Genomic DNA, 22,117 nt, shown 5'->3' on the forward strand with positions numbered 1-22,117 from the left:
GGGTTGAGCATAGGTTAATTTAGGGTTTGCTTGTGACTTCACCCCGACAAGAACTGTGGTTTCTGCTTGAGTAGGGTTTCACTCCTGTCAACCAGTAATCCAATTTCTTACACGTTAGATTACTCAAACAAATACATTTTGGTTGATTGTCCCTCATTTTCTAAAATTCAAGAATTATTTGCCAAAATGCAAGGTGACAAATATTTTCTTAAATTCAGGTGAGGTATATCATATGACACAACCCCTAAATGTAAATATGTTACCACTTTTCTCACTCCTAATAGTGCCTTATGCTACTTGTGCATTTCTATTGGCTAGGCATCTGCCATTTTTGTACTTCAGAAAATTATGAGCAATTGATCTGGAAAGTTAAAGGGCTAATAGCATTTCAAGACACTCATCTGGTGTCTGGATTGTCTTTCCAAAAATGTATAATAAGAAGAGGTTGGGAATGGTACTAAGAAATTTAAAAGAATGAAGCGTCACACTTAAGTTTGTAAAGTTCAATTTTTTTTGTAAAAAGGTTGAAAACGTAAGACACTGTATTTATAGTATAACACCCAAGAATCCCCTTATTAAACCAATTAGTGAAGTACCGATTCCAAAAAGGTACAGTTCAGTTAACCTCAATTTTTGTGGCTTATGTAAATATTGTGCACTATTCTTGAAAATGTATCTAAATAAAAAATCTAAATTTCATTAGAAGTAACAAATGACTATAGTTTTAGCATTCTTGAAAGATAAAATACTCAATGTCCAAGCTTTTAGGCCTTATGATGAGAATTCTGAATGTGTAACCACTGTTGGTGCCAAGCGTGTAGGGTTAGGTGCTGTGCCCTCTTCCAGAAATTCAAATATAAAAACCAAACTGCTAATTCCATTGCTTCTCGAGAAATCTTTACTTCGGAAAGTAAATACTCCACTGTTGAGAGTGAGACCCTGATTTGCATGTGGGATGTCGAGCATTTTAATACCTACCTTTGGCTTATAGGGTAATGGAAGAGCCTCGTCAAGGTTAGTTAGAATGCTCTTCAAAACAATGTGAATTTAATTTATTTTATTGAGCATATATCTGGCAAAGGTAACTGCAGAGCTGGTAGTTTGTCCAGAATGCTCACTGGTAATGTCTGAATAGGTTATAGTTCGAGCTCCAAAGAATGTGTTGTGGCTTCTGTAAGTGATGACTTGGGTTCTCTTTCTGAAGAAAATTCTGAAGATGAATGATTAACAAGTATGCAATCTGATGTTGCATTAACCAACTTTATGAATTTATTCAAAAAGATAGCCTACAGAAAATAATGTAATTGATGTACTTAAGGTGTTCTGGGAAGTTAGAAATGAGTTGAGGGATATATCATCGTAAAAGTGATGAGTTTCTTCGCGCCAAAATGGTTAGGAAAATTATTTCTGAAGTTTTCCATTAAGGTCATATAGGAAAAAGGGTCCTTTAGGAAAAACTGACACAAAGAAATGTGTCAGATCAGAATATTGATCTCAATAAATGGATGACAAAAATACAAATTATATTAAGAAATATAAGGACTGTCATTGTGCTGATCAAAGTTCGAAGGGTTGTAAAGTCCCCTTGTTTCCAGTTCAGTTTACTTAAAGATCGTGGGAGCAAGTAGGTATGGATTTTGTTAGCCCATTTCATTATCTTAAGCCTAATCTGAAGTACTTGATTGTGATCAAAATATGTTAAATGGAAATTTGTTAGAGATCCCACAACATAACTGGTAGTAGAATTTCTCAAGGATTACAAACAATAGAGTTCAATTTCCTTCCTGTAAAACTATTTCCTCAAGATATTTGGTACAAGTCATAAATGTACATCTGTTTACACTCCTATCAGCAATGGCCTTTTGGAAAAAGTGAATATATTTTTACTGAATGAGTACAAACTTATTTAGCTAATAATAATAATAAAGATTTAGAACTCCTCATTTCCCTACAGAGTGTTAGCCCTATAGAGATACTTTCAATTGGGCTCCTCTCTTTGATATTAAACCTCACTAGATGGACAAGTATGAAAAATCAAATTTACGCACCATATGCATGGGTTGGCCACCAGGAGGGTGGATTATAATGAGCAACAAACTGAAAAAATGATAATATTGCATTGTTAGACTTGGCACCATTGCATGAGTCTCCCTTCCACTTTTTTGCTGTTGCCTCGTCTGTTTTTGCTGGTATAGATGCTCTGGGCACTTTGCCACTGCTGTTCAGTGCCAAAGTGCAAGTGCTCCCTATTGTAAATTGTTGTATGGATTAGTGCTGGACCCGGCCCGTTGGGCAGGTTCACCCCTAGACTTTTTGCTTTTTCCTAGCCTGTTTATGGAACCTGGTGTTGGTGATTTTAGGCCTCTGCGCACTTTTTCACTGTGGTACAGTGTAAAGTGCTTGAGCTCTCTGAATGAGTGGTGAGTGACCTGCCCTCCCATAGGAATTAATGGGGAATATGTACGCCCATGGTAGTTCCTGATGTGTGGGGAGTGCAGGGGCGAGTTTGGTATGTATGAACTTGTGAGAATGAATGCTGCAAAATGATGTATGCGGCATGACTGTGTCTAGTCTAGAAGTACTACTTTTGGAAGTTGGCATATTTGTGTAAGTTGGTGCTGACGTGTGATTGGCTGGTGAGCCTGGCCCAGAGTGCCTGGGCCTGCTTGTGGATTGACTGTCTGGTTTGAGGATGACAGGGGCTAGAGAGCCCAGGAGGTTGTCTGAAGTCAGCCCATGGATGAAAGGCAGCATCTGCTGCCAGGGAAGTGGGAGGAGATGGCACCTGATAGTGAAGGGCTGTGCCTGCCTAACTACAAAGCTGGCTCCACCTCCCGCTGGGCGACTGTCACCTCTGTCCCTGATACTGAAGGGACTTCCCTCTAAACCAGTCCAGCTGGTTCTCACACTGAGACTTCAAAGACTTTTCACTGTATAAAAAGGGGCTGTGTCCCCTTCCAAAATGTTCTTGTTTCTGACTTGAATCTACCACGGGCGGGCGCTGCCCAGCCCCTGGATGCCTGGAGGACTTCTGGGGGGACCCCTCTGCCTTGCCTGGGCTGAGAGGGGGACTTTGCTGGACTTTCTGCCCCCCTAAGCACCTGGAAGTGCTTTTTCTGTGCTGTAGCGCTTGGGAGCGCTGGATTTGTCCTTCTTAGCGCAGGGAGCGCTTTAAATTTCTTTTAGCGCTTAAGAGCGCTTTATTCCTGCTCCTGGGAGCGCTGTGGATCGTCATTTAGCGCTGGGAGCGCTTTATTTACTTTGCGAGTGCCCACCTCGCTTATTTTTAATTTTATTCAAACTTCGGCTGCCCACGCCGATATTTTTAATGCCTGCCCGCCTGCCTGCCTGAATCGGGCCGCCGCGCTGCCCGCGGTGACCCGGAAGTGCTCGGCCGGCCGGCCAATTGCAGCACGGCCGGCCGGAAGTCCCGCCCCGCAGGGGGAGAGAAGAGAGGACGCCGCAGGAAGAAGGCGCCCAGGAGAAGGTGGCGCCGGTGCAGGGCTCCCATTGCTGAGGGAGCCCTGGAGGAGCGGAGCGGTAGCGGAGGGGGCGCGAGGCACATTGTCGGTGCCTGCCCCCGCCGCGGAGAGAAGACCGGCGAGAGAAAAGGAAGCAGGAGTGGTGCTACGGGGCTCCCATGTCCGGGAGGGAACCCCCCGAGAAGTCCTGCGCCGCGCCTGCAGAGAGGAGCCCCCGCCGATGGCAGCCAGTGAGTGCAAGCGGCTGGGGGGGGCTCCGCGAGGCTGTTGTGGTGCCGATGCGAGGCACCAGCTGTGGGCCTGGAGATTGGGCGGCCCCGGATGGTAGTGGGCCGCCCCAACGTGATTTGAAGCTGAGAGGCTCTGGGGGCATGTTATGAAGCTTCGTGCGGTGCCGGTCGAGGCACCGAGTAAGGGTGACCCCGAATGGCAGCGGGTCGCCCCACCGTGAATACAGAGCCGCGAAGGGCTCTTGAGGGCCCACCTTGCTGCATGTTGGTGCCGCTTCGAGGCACAGAGTCAGGGCGGCCCCGGTTGGCAGCGGGTCGCCCCAACGTTGTCACAATGCCATGAGAGGCTCTTAGGGGGGCATCCCTTTGTCTAGAGCCACGGAGGCTCCAAGGGGGCATTTGAATCTACGAGCCCAGCGAGGCTCGAGGGGGCCATTGGTTGCAGAGCCTGAGGGCTCCATGGGCCCTACTTGTTTTAGAGCCTGTGTGGCTCAGGTGGCGCAGATTTGTTCTAGGGGCTACTGAGAGCCCTGCCACAGCTTTTTGATCCCAGCTGCCCAGCACTTTGTGGGCGGCTGCCACGTTTAGGTTTTTGTACTTTTGAAGCTGGCGCTGCATGGCAGCGCACCCTGACTTTGGACTCAGGGCATCTTAGCCCCACAAGGCCAGTTGGCCTAGGGACTGCCACAGGTAGTGGCTTATGTAGTGTTGGCGCAATGTGATTTCTATGCTTTTTCATAGTTATTGCTAATGTGAGTTTTTGCGCTATTGATTTATTATGCACCTCTGAATGTGTAGGTTTATGCATTATGTGTCTTTCTTTCCATGCGCTGCACCTCTGAATGTTTAGTCATCATGTGTCTTCTTGCGCTGCACCCCTGAATGTATTTAATTGCATCATGTGCTTTATTCTTAACACCTCTGAATGCTTTAGGCATCATGTGTTTCTCTTTATTACTCCTCTGAATGTAGGTGATTGCATCATGGGTAATGTGTTCTTTTCCTAGACCCCTAAACGCTGAGTGATACTTAGGTGGTTGTCTTTTCTACTCCTCTGAATGTAGGTTTATTGCATCATGAGTAATGTATTCTTTCTTAGACCCCTAAATGCTGTGTGATACTTAGGTGGTTCTTCTTTCTTAGTACAGGTGGTCCTAGTAAGGTCCTGGTTCCTGTTACCAGTGGTTACTGGTTGTTATCTGTGATTATTATTTTATGTTACATTTATTCTTTATTCTAGAAGTGACTTTATATTCTACATTTTATCTAGAAGTACTATATCTGATTCTAACAGGCGCCCATGTGGCCCTGTCTTGTGTACATAATCCCTGTGAATATTGCCCGTGCCAGTTGGCACCATGCATATGTGTGATTTTATCTGATGTGTTTTTACAGTAAAAAAGTTATTTTTATAATAACCTTGTGTGGAGTCTCTTTTGTGGTGTGCCTAGTATGTTGTTGCTGTTGTGCGCTGGCGCAAATGCTTTACACATTGCCTCCGAGTTTAGCCTTACTGCTTGTGCCAAGCTACCAAGGGGGTGAGCAGGGGTTATCTTGGCGTGTGACTTCCTTGCCCTGACTAGAATGGTGGTTTCTGCCTGTCTTTGGCGTCAGCCTTAGCCTACCAGAAATAGCCAGTTCTAACAATTAGTGATTCCATTATTATTTTTTTTTTTTACTGGTCAGTCCCTAGTACAGTGCACCGTGTGTACCCAAGCCTGTAAATCAAATGCTGCTGGTGGGCTTGCAGCACGGATTGTGCCACCCTTAGAAGCAGCTTGTAAAATGTGGCTCAGGCCTGTCATTGCAGAGCCTGTGTACCGTCTGGGACTGCCATGTTCCCTTGGCAAGTGTACAGACTTGCAAGTCCCTAAACCTTCCCTTTTCTGCATGTTAGTCACCCCTAAAGTAGGCCTCAGGTACCACTGTAAGCAGAGTGTATTATATGTGAAAGGTAGGACATGCCCTGATGTGTGTGGCATGTACTGATAGTGAAATACTGCCAATTTCGTTTTTCACTATTGCAAGGCTGTCTGTTCCCATAGGCCAGAATGGGCAGTTTGATTATAACATCCTATAAAGATAACTGACCCAGGGAACAAGATAGAAAAATTTAGTATGCCTGAACTCAGAATGTTAAAATGCATTGTTCAGTATGGGTGATTTTAACATTCTGTGTTTGAAAATACAATTTTTAGAAAGTAGGTATTTTCTTGCCTAACCATCCAGTATGCCTCAGCTAGCTTTGTGTATTGCATGCCTGGCTTGTGAGTGACAGGAGCTGGGAGAGGGCTACGGCTTGAGCAGTCTGAAGAGTCAGGGCTGGGCTGAATGGGACCTGGGTTGAATTTAGAGTAGGGGGGAGTAGATTTCCTTTCACCTGCCTGGGCCAGGTCTTCTTTCAACAATGCTGTCTCCACCTCCTGCCAGGAAGTTGCACCAGTGAGAATAGAACTGGTTTTGGCTGGGTACAGACACTCTCTGCCTTCAGAGATAAAGAATTTGTATGTATAAAAAGGGGGACCCAGACCCCAGAACTTTAGATCACTTCTGGGAAATCAAGAGGAACCTTTGCCAAGTAGAAGAACCGGAGAAGCTGAAGGAAGATTACTGCCCCGTGATGTTTGCTGTTTGGGGTTGGCCTGCAGTGGTTACTTGTTGCCAAGGAAAGGAGAAAAAGGACTTTGCTGTTTTGCTTTTTCATCTTGAGGAAGATCTACAAGGGCTTGAAATTGAGCTTGCCTCCTGTCTTAAGTCTCAGGGTCACAAAGACCTCACCCCCAGCTCCCCTGAATTCCCATGCTGCGAATTCCGGCCTGCAAAGAGGTGCCAGCTGCTCTTTAGGACCTTTAGAGACTGTTTGTTGTTGGGAGCTGGAAGATCGACCCAACGAGGAAGAAGCGTGTTGCATCCGCACTGATTCCCGCCACATCGCTGAGTCACGGAGAAGACGCGTGCCGCATCCGCACCTTTTCCCCGATGCATTGCCGAGCCCCGGAGAAAAATAATCTGCATCCACACGGAGTCCTGACGCATCACCAAGAAAATCATCACAGCACCTGCCGTGCAGCTGCATACATTCACGCATCGTCTGGATTCTCACATCGCACCAGAACGTCGCCACGCATCGAGGCGCCATCTTGTTGCATCGTAACCGGAACGCAATAAGAAACAGACGCATCCCCTCCTCTCTGGTAAGAAACAGACACATCGCCTCCCCTGCGCTGCAATAAGGAACAGGTACGCTGCCTCCCCCGAAGCAGGGAACTGACGCATCGCCTTCCTTGCAACCCTTTTGTTTGTTTTGCGTGACACATCTAAGGTACTTTGTTGGAAAAGTGTTGTATTTACAACTTGAATTGACCTGAACTATTTCTACCATTGAAGAGCCTATTTTTGAAACTGTATTGTGGATTTTTGCCATTGGGTCTTGTTGAGATAAAGAATAATTATTTTTCCAAACTGGTGTGGTGTCCATTTGTAGTGTTTTCACTGTGTTACTGTATGTGTTCACAAATGTGCCTCTGAGATAAGCCTGTCTGCTCGTGCCAAGCTACCAAGGGGGTGAGCAGGGGTTATTTTAGAAGTGTATCCCCCTTTACCTGACTAGAAGCAAGGGTCCCTATTTGGACAAAGGTGCTAACGATTGCCAACTAGAGACCCCCGTTTGTAACATGCAAGTATAGCATGAATTAGCTCAACTTGAAAGTAGGGGATTGGGTAAACTGAGGTATCCAAAGAGGGTGTGCTAGGTCAGTTCAACATTCTCTGCGCTGTTTAATTACCAAGGACAAGTCTACAGAAAAAATTGAAGATGGACACAGATAGAGTCACAACAGAGTGGTCAAAGTCAACAAAGCTATCACTTCTGAGAGGAATGCAATTTCTGTTTTTGCTGATTATCTTTTGCTAATGGCAATTGGTATTTCAGGAATTATAATAAAAATGCATTAGGAAATAACGATGAGGACGATCTGTGAAAGGAGTTGCGTTTCCGCAGGATGTGTGAAATAACAAAGATATTCAATGGAACACTGACATCAAGGATGGTTTGAGTTTGGAGGACACATGCTTCGTCACAAACGTGAGGGATATCCAATCCACCTTATTACAAGTGCATTGTGATATAATGCACTTATAATAAGAGGACTGGACATCCATTATGCATGTGATAGTGCGCTGTCCGCCAAACATAAAATCAGGTCCCGAGTATGGTGATAAGCCTCAAGTTGGGGTGTTCAGAGAAAAAAAATCCCACAATTGTTGTCATCCAAGACATTTGAAGTACTAAGCACAAAATGTTACTGTTCTTCTATTATTATGCTGCAGGCATATGTAAGATGTATTTTCAGAACCAATTTTCTTTTGGTTCATAGTATTGCTATTTTAGTTCGATTTACGGTAGTTCTATATTTTTTGTGTGTAGATTATTCTCCTCCTCTTGTCCTCAGTTTTTCCTTTAGCTTTGCAGTGTGTCTTATTGTTAATGACAAGGAGATGAGTCTTGGAATGTGTCTGCATTTTTCCAGTATGTGCGTTGTTGTTCAACTTCTCTTTTGTTTTCCCGGTTATCTTAGTATGGTCTTGTGTTGCCTGTCGTGTGATAACTGATCTACTTCTAAACTCATGTTGTTGATCATGTTGTTACTAGTGTAAGAATGTTTACACTTGAGTTTAAGATATATCATTGGTATTGTGGTCAGATATCCAACAGCTACGTGGCTTGCAATAAATGTTCCTCCTTTATTTATCTGAAGTCTGGAGTATATTCTTCCACATGGGTTTTGCCTTCTAAGTGCACGTCCTGAAATAACAAGTACCAAAAACAACCAACCAGGAACCAGCCCTCAAGGAAGGGTGGGAAGGATGAGAAACTTATAGGACATAATTCAGGATTCTGTGTAATGAAAATTACTAGTAAGGATCTATGTATTACCTGCTTGTGCCTTTCCCTAGTCACATTCCCTACAGGTAAACATGTCTCAAGCACAGGGTGCGCTCTGAAAGATTATAAATAAACGAAAATATAGTAAATAGTTTATTGTGATGATTATTTAAAATCTTACAATATTACACATCTCAAACAAAGACTAAAAACTGTGTTCACGAATAAAAACACTTAAAATGTCATTGCATCAGGTGTGTAGGTGATTAAATATTTAAAATAGATATGACATCTAGTTTCCTTTTGACTATCATTAAAAACTTTACAAAAATAGCATTTAAAATAATGTCATTCGAGTTCATGCAATTAATAAAGGCCTGCCTACATGTCCTTATGCCACGTACTTTGAAGGGAAACTTTAATAATGATTTTCTCTCCTGTAGAAGCGCAGGGCAAATACAGAGAAGATGAAGCATATCCTCCTCACCATTATTACACAGTCTGCATTTCCTTTGAGTTTCTGGTCTCTCCCACAGGGGGGAAGGTGACACAGGCCTGGCATTGTTCCAAATCTGGCTTTAAGGAGCACCTGTTTGTTTTTTTCCGTCCATGGTGTTACCAGGTATTGTTGGATTTCCTTCTTTTTATATCCGTCAATTATCGCCCTTGCGTGTTTTCTTTTGGTGAGGATAGCTTTATCGTTTAAGATGGATAGATGGTTACAGTTTTATTAATTTTTTTCTTAAACGATGTCTTGATTATATTGTTTCCCCAAACGAAAATATACAATACACAAGAGAGAACAAAAAAACTAGAAAGACAAGCATAACAACACAGGATGTTTCAAATCAAGGAGAGCTGGCACACCAAGCATGGCCAAAGCGAAGGAGACGTTGGAATTGATTAAGAAATAAAGAGGTTGGGAGAAGCCTAAATGACGTACTTGCAGATATCCACCATGTGACTCCATTGCATTCTCTCAAGAGAGAGTCCACCCTCACCTGAATATGTGTCCTCGTACTGAATGCCAAAGCGAAGACGTGTAGCCTACTAATAGGTCAGTGAGACTGAATACCACACAGAATCACCAAGAATGGAGATTGTCAGTTTCTAACGCATACATCCATGATGATCAAAAGCGACAAACAAGAACTCAGAAATATGGACATGATCATTGGGTGATAGTTAATTATGCCCCGCATGACCAAAGCCCAAACAATGGAAACTGGACTCAGCTAGGTCGCTAACCTCATCATGCAGAGTCAGAAAGACAACAACCTCGGACAGATAAAACAGCAAAAGAACCTTTGGCCAGAAGGCAGAAGAAAGCATAACTAGACTCACAGGGAGGCAGGGTTTGATGAGCAGCAGAAACCAAAGTCCCTCCGAATGCCTAGCCAAAATTATGCAAACCAGTAACACGACTTTGATATTAAACAATTTCAAGGAAACATCCTGCAGAGGATCCAAGGGGCTAGCTGTAAGACCCCAAAGAAACAAAAAGAAATCCCAAAAAGGCATCAAATGTTTAATACAAGTTTCAGATCAGTCTGAAGAAATAAGCAGAAACGAAGGCCAAAAACAGGGCCCATAGAGATCCCGAATGGTGACAAATTCGCCCTTGGAGAGTAGGAAGCCAAACTCAACTGACATCCATTCCTCAGAAAAATGAGAATTTCGAAAATGCATTGCATGAAAGTGGGGGAAGAAATAAGAGGTGTAGGACATGTGGATTGTTGGGCCTTTGCTACTTCCAGGGACGCACTCAGTTTCAATAGTCTTATGCGTTCAGGTTTCACGCTGTCATTTGTAACTGACCAGAGCTAAAGAGAAGGCAACAGAAGGGAGAGGAGCACTGACACAAAGTCAACTTGGGCCTGATCAGCGCAAGATAATAAATCAGTGCAAACCACAGAGCAGAAAAGTGTGCAGGCTTGCAAGGAGGATCAGCCTCAGCAGGCTCATTCGAGTCTTAATCTACTGGAAGATCACATAAAGAAGTGAAAAGTTCTCACAAACAGAAAACAGATGCATCTGCACATCAGCTTGTAAATTCTCTACCCCAGTAAATATAAGACTTTAGTCAAATGCAGACTGGACTCAGCCCAAGCAAGGTGATCATTAACCAGCTGACAGAGAGAACACCAGATCCTATGATTGACTTGGTAACTGTGTTGTCTACCAATGCCAGAAGGTACCCCCCTCTGACCACGACAGAGAAAGTGTACATCATTCACACTGTGCACAGCTCCTTAGAAATGGACGATGCAGAGGACTTAGTAGGAGAGCACAACCCTTAGGCATTCTAGAAGTCCAATGCAGATCACCAGGCCCTGCTACTGGCATCTATCAATTAAGCTCATTGTTTGTGGCTGTCCCAAGTCCAAATGCTCTGCAAAATTGCCTATAATGAACCACCACTGGAAGGAACAATCCAGTGAACCTGCGACTGGAACGGACAGGCCATAATAAACAGAATCCGAATTCCAACAAGACCAAAACTCTAGGGGCTTTGGATGCAACCTGGGACAAGTCACTACAAGTATGAAAATGCCATGCACACCGAGAGCACAGCATTATGCTAGCAAAACCCAAACAGTTATGTAACTTACAAGCCCCTTCAAACAAGACTTAATCTTCACTATACAGAATGAGGAAGGATGCATGCATACAGGTCTCATAGGTCTCTGATAAATGTTCCTCGCTTGCACGCGAGAGGTTAGATTTCTGGGCAATCATTTCCCATACAAAGGAACAGAGGTGAAAACAGACTAGAGATTTGTGTGGCTGAGTCATTTAAAGAGAGGGAGCATGAGTCAGCCAATAAACCAAATATATGGAGTACTCTAGAATCGCCCTCCCCTACAGAAGAGTCAACACTACTGTGAACACATTCAAAGCAGATGTAGACTCAAAAAATGTCTTTCAACTGCTACTGTCTCAAGATAATCACAGATCAACATACCTGGTAAAGAGGCAGAATCAGAAAGTCGATTTAAGCAACTTATAGGTGGATCGAGGCTAGGCATTCTCCAGGTTCCAAAATAGGATTCATCTTCTGAACTGACTCCATCCAAAAGGTGACAGTCGTGAGATGTCGCCTGACTTTCTTCAAATCTACGATGAGTCCAAAAACACCCTCCTGGCTAGGGCACCAGAAGAACTACACCCAACTCCTATTCTTCTTAGTGAACAGGGTTGATAGCCTGCTTCTTCAGCAGCCCAGCAATACCCTGCTGGGAAATGAGACACCTCCTTGGGTCGCCAACCCAATGAATCAGCAAGGACCCAAATCCAGGAGAATGTGGGAGAATTCCAGGGTATAACCTTAGGCCACTCCTAGCACCAAATGGTCAGGAAAGTAGATCGTGACAGACGTGGACAAAGGCTGAAAGGGAATCCTTCACAGAAGGAAAGAATTGCGCTACCACTGGAAGGGACAGGCTCCAGGAGTTCTAAATGCCTTTCTTAATGTGGATATGTGAAGGGTCCCTGAAAGAGTGATAAGATCCACTACCCTGTCGGTGTTCACTTAGGGGAAAAAACAGCAAGAGGCAGGATGGCAGAAGGAATTGAGGGCTAAGGCTACGGACATGGCTTCTCTGCTTCTGGTATCCACTGCTGTTCCTACATAAGTGGTTATGTGGTCACCCTCAGGAAAGTGCTAGTTTCTTGTCGTAGGGGACCTGGGATGAGATTTCTCCAAGAGAATTCTGACAGAAAGTCCGATGACCACTGAATCTGGACAGAATTCATGGTCAGACAATAGATTCATGAATCATTCTGGAAGAATGACTGTTACACAACGCATGTCACCTTAAGGCAGCACACCACCATGGCACAGCATCAATGGAGCAGTACTGCAGCCTCCACATCCCCCAAAATATAGAGAAAGGATAGAACATGGTCAGCTTGCGGAATAGGCATTGGCAATGCAAATAGGCCTGATTTTAAAGGAATGTTGTATGGTAATATGAAGCTTTACATGTAAATAGCATGTGGATCAATATGTATCTGTGTGAAAGCAAAGAACTGTAGAATAATATTGGTGTAGGTTAAAATATCAGGTGATAGTTGCACTGGCAAGCCAGACCAAAAAATCCATATAGGTTAATGACTGCCCTCCTCCCATCTGTACTGCTTCCATCGAAAAAAACAACATGCATTATCTAGGTTATCTAAGACACTATCAGAATTCCAATGGCATGTATGTGCCCCTGAAAATTCAAGCTTAGATAGCTGAAAAATAAACAAAATGATCACAGCAGCGAAAGGGAAACACTTTTTTGTGAAAGCATACAGCTTCTTCCTAATCAAAACATGTACTCCGGGCTCCCCTCTCTAGTGATGTTCACATAATTGTCTGGCTGCGCTGTCAAGCCAGCCCATAAAAAGCAAGGATGATTATTAAAAACACTAGTGTGTAACTTAAGTACATCAATCTGGGGTACACGAAAGAACAGGGTGGCCACATTAATCAACTGAGGAGGTGTAGCCAATTAAAAAAAAATCCTTACTAGCGGTCACTTCTCAGGTTGAGAAATATTCACCTATCATGACTATAACAAGGATGAGGAACAAGGGCACTAGCTAACCCAGCCTTTTAATCAGACATCTTTGGCCTGACAGTGACCCACTAAGAGACAGGACCCAGAGTAAGGAGGCCACAGCTACACAATCAGCTCGCAGAGTTCTACTCCTCTCCATTATTGATCGGACATAACAGTTCATCCACTCGTGAGTTTTATTGATTGACTGATTTAATAATCTAATTTTAAATGAAGGGTCACGAGAATACAAAGAAAATATCCTGCCCCTATTTGAAAGCCACATTTTGAGTGATCTCACCTCTGCTCTGGCAGCTGAAAATGATCCTCTCTCCCAATATCAGGGTGTCTATTTGCCCGTCAAAGCAAAGACTGGTCTACTGAGAGCAGCAGCCAACAACGACTACCGATTTCAAATGACATTCACTCATTGCCCGAGCTTGGAAATCCCGCTACCGGTCTTTTGAACTTCCCGTTCTTTCCCCCTTAAAGCGTACAACCTGTGCTGTAAATGCCCCCTCCCTTTGCAAAAGTGCCCCAACCGTGGTTATTGCTTTACTTTCCCCTCCTCACTTCCACGTAGCTCTCACTTGTAAAAGCTGAGCTTGCGGTTGTCCGCAGAAAGTTGTCCAGCGCAGTTGTAACAATGGGCAGCCTTGCAGTATTTGGGCATCTTCGCCCGGGCCTGATCAAGGCCTGGAGCCTCGGCTGCGGCTCAAGAGCCGCTACTGTCAAACGTGTTTACAAATCACTAGAAAAGTGACCTGCCACGAGCTGCAAAGTACCAGCCATCTTAAGACGGAGTTTCAGCCTCAGCAGGCAGCGAGATAAACGATCCATTACACTGACTGTTTGAATTGAAAAAGATCAAGGAAAGAAAGCAAGTCAGTGTATTCCAATGTGGTTTTTTAAAATATGTTTTCTCGATTAAGAAAGGATGCCGTTTGTATAGCATAGCTAAATATCAAATGTAAACAGTGATTGAGATCTACCTTTCTCCGATTACGACACGTCAATAGCTATTGAATAATACATTTTAATGATTTATATTTCTTATTATAGGTTTTTGTTTTCTTAATGCTCTTTATATTTGTTGGTGATCGTGTAAAAAGAGATACAATTTACTAAGATGACTCCTTTACAAAATGGCCGCCTAAAATACGTACAATTAAACGGCATCTCCACCAATCGTACTTGTCTACTGCTGGATAAAAAGCCTAGCAATCACCCTTCTCGCACATTGACTTTTTTGCACAGACATAAACGTATAAGTGTAATAGGCTGGCCCCCGTAGCGGCCATTTTTAGAACAGGCAAATATGGTGCTGAATAATGTCAATATAAAAATTAGCTTGTTTTAACTTACTTTAATTCGTTTTTTTGGTAGCCACCGTTAGGAAAAAAAATCTCGGCAACCTGTTTACGTTTTGCTATTTCCGAAAAGCCAAGAACTTATTGGTGAAAAATATTATGTGTAAAATTGAAAGGATGATCGCGGCATGGCGATCATTCTTTCAATTTTACTGATCTAATTTTACTCTGCTCTAATAATCATCCTGAAACGATTTAGACATCTATGGTATTCTTAACTGACCTTTTTATGTGTTTCCTCATTAAGGTTTACTTATCAGATGGTCAAAATACACGGGTGTTACCAGCTCCACAAAGTTACCCAGATCTATGCATGATGTTTGCTCCGGTCCAGGTTTTCTTCTTTGAATTCTGGGACTTGTAGTCTTTTGTTATTCCATTACATAACATAACAGGTTGGGTGACAAGGCGTCCCTGTTTTGCCAGGACAGTCTATGTTTTTAACCAGCTGTCCCAGCAAATTTCAAGAAATTTAGCTCACGTCCCAGTTTTTAGAGAGGGTTGACTAAAAACGGTGGGAGGTGTTTTTTATGTTTTACAAAGCAGTGATAGTTAGCAGTTGTTTCAAGAAAGCAATTTAATTAACAGGCAAGCTACTGAGCTTAACATTTGCATTTTATGTATGTTCTTACTGCCTGTTCTGTAATTCTCTGCTGAGGAGTGCTCTCATCGCTTGAAGTAACATTGTAATCCTTCTATTTTTGTGAAATGTCCCGGTTTTAGGCTATAAAATTCTGGTCACCCTAATAACAGGACTACTACAAATCTCAGAATTCAAAGGTAAAATCCTGGACTTTAGCAGCACACCACGCATGGACCTAGAAAACTTAGCAGCTATGGGCATTTAGCGGATGAAGTTTAAGCTGCATATGAAAGTGACGGGAAGACTTTGGATGCCGGCATCTTAGAAATCCTTGAGATAAATAGAGTATGGGCCCTGATGAGATTGAACGATATCCCTTACAAGGTGTTTAGGAACATGAAGGTATTTCTTTCATAGAAATCTGAGAGAGGGTTTTTTTGATCCCATATTCTACTACCTCATTGTGGAAATTCGGTGGAAAGATTGTCATGCCCTGCTTATTTGTTGCCCTGATGTTATTCTCTAGAAAATATTTATGTTATGTTATGTTATGTTATCTGCACTTATACCGCGCTCAGCTGCCCCAGCAAAGGGGAGTCCCGGCGCTTTGCAAGGTACCCAAAACACAACTCTGTTAAAAGGCCAGAAAAATGGAGCAACAAAGAAGCAAATTAAAATAAACTACACAAATAAAATAGTCTTGATGGCGCGTCTGAACAGCAAGAGGTCTTCAAGGGCCCGGGTGTGAGGGGGGAGAGAGTTCCACAACTTCGCCGCTAACACCCGAAAAGAGCGACCACCGACTCTGCTCAGCCTGAAGCGCGGAACAGCTGCTAGGTTTTGGCCCAGGGATCTGAGGGTTCGTGAGGGTACATATGGCCTCAGCAAATTCTCCAGTATTTGGGGAGATGAACCCTTGAGGATTTTGAAAGCAAGGCATAATACCTTGAATTTAATCCTCTGGTTCATAGGAAGCCAGTGGAGAGAGCGCAGCGCGTTTGAAACAGAACACTGCCTTGGCAGACCAATCGCCACTCTGGCTGCAGCGTTTTGAACTTGCTGCAGCCGGATGAGTTCCGACTGATTAATCCCCATCAAAAGCGAGCTAGCATAATCCAGCCGGGACAACACTGACGCTTGGACCACTAGCTGCCTGGTGGGTGAGTCGAAAAATTTCAGGATAGGTCTTAGACCTCTGGTAATGCCGTAGCAGGTAGCCGCCACCTTCTTAGTGTGGCAGATGAAACTAAGGGTCGGATCCAGCCAAACCCCTAAGATTTTTTATCTCCGATGCTGGAGAAGGGGTCACACCCAATATATGGGGACTAAGGTAAGGTTGTATGTTAAGGAGGGTGGTATTTGAATGAATCACCAGTATACTAAAAGATGGCATACAGTTGATAAGAAATTGATGAGATCTGCATGCCAGGTATAATTTTTCATGGTAGCAGGGTGACGGGCACATGGCTGGCGCTGAACAAGGTTTTTCTGCATATGTAATGTGCTCTCTTGATGGTAGTTCACTGTGTATTTTAAGGGTAGCGCACAGCAGCTCCTTCGGTATGGAGGAGGAGTGTAGCCCCACTGCCAGCAGAGGCAAACTTGGAAAATAAAATGATAATAAAACAGTTTATTCAATTATTTTTTTCACAGAGTCAAGTCTTGGAGGTAGGGCCATCCTGACAACAGCAATGCAGCAAGTATGGAGGAGCACTGCTGCAAGTGCACATATCAGTTTGACCTGCTGTCTAAGGACAGCCAAACTGACATGCGCATTGAGATCTCTCCAACACGATCTGCGTTGCTGTGTGGAGAACAGCAGGAACAGGCTCCCAGTCCCCATGGGAGCGCAAAACTAGCCCCCTCAGGCCAATCTCGTACCTTCTCTCATGCTGAGTGATAGTATGACGAGCATGAGAGCAGCATCTGGTTTGGTCGTAGAGGAGTCCGAGAGCCCCAGCACTAGCAGTAGAGCCAGAGGAGCAGAAGAGCGGCGAGCTGCAGGTTAAACTCTTTTTTTTGTTGTTTAATTATTGTCTCTCTACGCTGTCACAACACTTTTCCCTAATACCAGCATCTACTGGGGCTCAGGTAAATATTACTTTTCCACGTCTTGCGGTGCTTTATGGATTTTAGTTTGTATTTTCCTTTTTTTAGGAAGCCCTCCTTTTCTTTCCCCACTCAAGTTTATATATGTTTATATGAATGTGTCCTGAGGAAGGTGATGCATCGAAATGCTCATCAACATACATAGGAGGATACCATAATCACTTGAATTAGATGAATGTACATACTAAATATAATAAGAACATTTATATTATTTTCAAGTGGTAACAACTGGAAGTATTCAGTTTTCAGTTCGAAAAACTTTATTTCGGCCAGAACGGCCTTGAAAGCACACATACCTAAAACATAAAGTAAGATATACAGAAGAAAAGCGTGGTTATAAAAACATTTCATAGGAACAGACACAGATTATTAGAAATAGAAGCTGTCCCCTCTGCTACATAGAAGCATGATGAATTATCTTATTTTTTTTATCAGAAGGTGATTGCACAATAGATTTCAAAAAGTGCTTAGTGCATAGTGCAATAAATAAATAAATATTCTGGGTTAAAAAACTCTTAAAACAACACCATTCCATGAGCTAATGACACAACCCTTAGTCACGACTGCATATACAGTTTATAAAATAACATTATTCCCTAGGGGATCATCTACCTCCCTGGCAAGTTTCAGAAGAGCCCTTCTAGTGTTCCACATGGAGAACAAAAATCCTGCTACTGAGAAAACGATCGGAATACTGAGATCTGACATCAGTATCCAAAAGGCAACCAGATAATGTCTGCTACCTATATTCCTACAGATCTGGGCTAGCCACCGTTTCCTGGCTTTTCGGTAGCCAGGACAAGAAAAGAAAACGTGTAACACCGTTTCCTCAGGAAAATCACATGCGGGGCAGTGATCATGGTTTAATTTCTCCATTTAGCTGTAAAACAGTGGAGCGGTAAGACCCCATACCTAAATTGTAGGACAAGCTTTCTTGCCTCCACAGGAGTGATAAGATCTAGAACTGCCTCAAAACAAGGTTTCTCTTTTATTTCTAAGAAAGTAGAAGTTAGATTGCCAGTTTTGGGGCTGGAGCTGAGTTGAGTCAATCTAAAATCCTCAAATCGAATCGTCAGCTCTTTCCTCGACATTTCGTAGCAGGCTCGGGCAGGTTTGGACCACCAGTCACCCAACCCCATATTGAATAAGGTAAGTTTAATATAAACAAACCAGGGGATTTTTGCGGCGCCCGGTAGCAACATAACTTCCCTTAGTTCCTCTCTGTACGCTATGAGTTCAGGGTTGGTCCACAGACGCCACCAATACATTAGCGGTTTCAGACCTAACAAGTCTGAGAGTGCCACCACTCCCGCATCCAGATGCAGCGGGACCAGCGGGGTACTTATAGGTAACCTGAGAAGTTGTCTAAGGTATTGGTTTTCCACCTTTACCAAAGTCTCAGATATAGAATGGCCCCATAACTCGGCACCATATATTGCTCCACCTCGTGCTTGTATCTTATATATTTCTAATACCGGGCTAACTGCTCTCTTATCAGACCTACTAAATACCTTCATGATTCCCCCTATCACCTTGGCTGCTCGAGATATTCTTCCCCTGTGCTGGACCACAATAGAAACGGGTGTGGTCATGACAAGCTCAGCTCATCATGAGCACACAAGAACTGTGCCTCATGACGATCTGAGCTCGTCATGAGCACCGAAGGGGCTATAGACTGGGCTAATTTAAGTGTTGAATTATTAATATGGGCCCCCAATCCATGTTGTCAGTTATGGTGATGCCTAAGTAGATAAATGATGTAACTCTCTCCAAGGGTTTACCATTTAGAGCAGGGTTTGGGCGTGTACTTTTGGGACTGTTGAACGCCATAAATTTGGTTTTCTGTAAGTTTATTTCTAGGCCACTGTCCTTACAGAAAAGTTCAAATCTATCTAAAACCCTTTGGATCCCCATGGGATTTTTTGGGGTATGTCTATTAAGCTAATTGGTCTATAGTTGGTTGGAAGGAGTGGGGAACCTTTTTTGAAGATGGGAATAATCTTTGCTTCCAACCAACTAGAGGTATCTTCATGACTGCCAGTATGGCATTAAAGAGGGCGCAGAAATACGGAGTCCATATAGATGCCTCACTCCTATATAGGTCCCCTGGGATCTTGTCCATACCTGGGGCTTTACCCGGTGCTATTTTTGCAGTGCGGTCTCGATTTTCCTTGCACTTATACTAATAAATGGGTCATTATCATGGTAGGGATTACATGTCCCAGTGCATTCAAGAGAGACTTCTCCCACCTGACAACTGACAGAAGGGTCTCTCTCAGATCTTTTTTCTTACGCATAGAGGGATTCGAAATGCTCCCGCCACACCTCTTCATCCAGGTTCGGTTCAACTGCCTCTTTCGGGGTAGATGAGCCTGTATTTACAATACCCCAGAACATCCTCATATCTCTCTCACCGAGAGCTATTTTCAAAGAATCCCAGGTTTCCCTTTCCCACCTTTGTTTGGCTTCTCTGACTGCTAATTTATAAGCCTTCCTTGAGTTTTTAATCAGCAGGCGGTTGTTGACTTTAATCGAGGCTATTAGTGTCCTTTTGGCCTTACGACAGGAACTGTTGTACCATGGGTGTGAAGGTGGCCTAGAGGGTCTCATGGTTTTATTAGGAAAAAAATAGGTCAGTGCGGCTTCTCTTAGCTTAGCATAGTTGGTCTCCATCGCTTCCAGGACACCAGCATCTCTAGGGTAACAATTCATGACAGTCATCTCTTCAAACACAGGAATAAGCGCATGATAAAGACTACTCATTCTATCCTGTGATTGAAGGAAGTCTGTCCACAAACTTTCCTCCTACAGTTCTAGATAGACAACCTCAGGTCAGTTGAAGTTGTGGGGGACACATTGGCCGGATTCAAAGGTTTTAAATCTAATGATAAGGCATGGTGGTCACTATCTAATCGAGTTATTATTTTAAAATATTCCAAAAGTTACAGTTTATTAGGATATAATCGAATAAAAATCCCCGATCCTTACTAAAGAACATGTAACCATTTGACGTATCGGAGACTGACTTTCCGTTACACGCTCATAAGGAATGTTTTAGGGCCAAACAGTTCAACTGTATCACCAAGGGGATCAATTTTTTAATTGTGGGACATCTAGTCTCAGGGATTTCCAGGGATTTATCCTCATCATATGAATCTTCTAAAAGCAAACATTCCAGTGGCTCAAAATGGCAGTTTCGATCCCCGCCAATTATCACCATTTGATTTGGTTCAATAGAGCATAAAAATGTAGACAAATCATCTAACGTATTAGATTCTTTCCCTCGGGAGGTTGGTCTGGAGTATAAATTAATTAAGACAACAGGTGACTTGGTAGGGAACGCAGTTGGACACATAAAATATCTAAGGAGTTTGTATCAATTTGTACAGCCGAACATCCAAGATGCACCCCTATCCATATAATGAGACCCCCTGACGGTCTCCCCAGGCCCCCAGTTGTTGCAGGAATACTAAAAGATGCATATCCAGAAAATATTATCTCACCTCTAGCCCAGGTTTCTTGGAACATACAGACCTCAAATTGACTAATAAAAAGTACCTCATCTGGGTCATTCAGTTTATTACTTATGCCCGCTATGTTCCATGACAAAACCCGCGATGTCTTTCTATTGCATGTGGTGTTCTTTAAGGGCGAGCTTCACTGATACTTGTTGTTGTCCTCTATCCTCACCCCCTTTGGCCCTATAGTTGTTAAAGGTTTGGGGTTTCCTTGCTGGGCAAACTCACTTACTGATTGTGTATTACTACTACTGCTGGAGCTGCTCATGCATCCAGAAGTTACACCCTCCTCTATACGGAGATCTGCCCCTTTTCCCTCACTGTCCTTTTTTAAAGATACATCACATGCACCCTCTTCATTAAGTGGGGATGGTTCTTTTAGTCAGTCTACTCCTTCTAGGGTACTGAATCTGTTTGCGATAGGGATATTAAAATCTATATGGTTAAACCAATGTGAGCTTTGATTAGATGATTCACAGTTGATAGAATTGTTAGTGGGTAGTCGCCACCCCACCCCTTGTATATGGTCGTACCGTTTTGGCCTATTTGGTGGGTAAAAAAAACCCAGGGGAAGCAGTTGAATTCCACCCCTGGTTCTGCTAGACTCTGAGTTAAAAACTCTCTGGGTTATATAAAAATGTCTAAAATTAATTATTATGCAATCACCTTGAATACTCTTATTGCGTCCTCCTATCCATCCCACCCTTCTTGTTGTGAGAATCTCAGATAAATCTTCATAACCGAAGTTGGTGTTATTCACTAACCAGTGTACTGTTTTATTCATCAGTTCTCGATGTGATTCCATTAGGTCTTTTCTTAAGACAGGAACCCCGGCAAGGATCGTTACATAAGGGGTTGATGCAGGAGGTAAATTTACAGTAGGAGGGACATAGGTCCATTTGTTACATTCCAGTGTCGGAAAGGGTGCTTGTGCCTCCGGGCTGGTATTTTTCTGTACAGCCTCTTTGTTTTTTGACCGAGATGAATTAGTGTTTACTGCAAGGCCTGGCTCGGTAGAATATCTAATTCCCGCCTGCTCCCTTACTGATTGAGTACTGCTAGAGTTCCCTGAGGATGCTTTCTCATTTGATTTCGAGTTGTAGATTACCACAGGGTTTACCCTCTCATCCTGATGACATGGCATGTTATTGGAACTAATATTATCCCTGGTAAGCTCCCTGGATTTTATCCATTCCTTCAGGTTTAGAGCTAGCCCATCTAATTTCTCTGTTAAAAAACTGATCTCTTTTTTAACTATAATTCTCATTTGGACATGGAGGTTGGACACTAGAGTTGTAACCCACCCCCGCTGTTCATTTATGGAGTCTGCTGGGTCCTCTATTCAGATAGGATCGCTAACATCTCTGTCTTGGATGGGCTGGGGTTCTTTTTT

At 43.3% G+C, this 22,117-nt stretch overlaps 1 protein-coding gene across 2 annotated transcripts in view; it reads right to left on the reverse strand.

The window, feature by feature from the left end:
* The window catches only part of LOC147692214 (uncharacterized), a 145,987-nt gene extending 132,043 nt beyond the window's left edge, over window positions 1-13,944 (reverse strand). The window contains exon 1 of one of the 2 annotated variants that reach the window (XM_086938488.1): window positions 13,735-13,944. In XM_086938488.1, the coding sequence (XP_086794614.1) occupies window positions 13,735-13,817 (83 nt within the window). In that variant the 5' untranslated portion in view covers window positions 13,818-13,944. Of the gene's footprint in view, window positions 1-13,445; window positions 13,583-13,734 lie in introns of those variants that run through there. The other variant, XM_086938489.1, reaches the window with a different exon arrangement.
* Window positions 13,945-22,117: the final 8,173 nt, after the last annotated feature.

This window comes from Lissotriton vulgaris, chromosome 9 (assembly GCF_964263255.1).
Source record: "Lissotriton vulgaris chromosome 9, aLisVul1.2, whole genome shotgun sequence".
Classification (NCBI taxonomy): Eukaryota; Metazoa; Chordata; class Amphibia; order Caudata; family Salamandridae; genus Lissotriton; species Lissotriton vulgaris.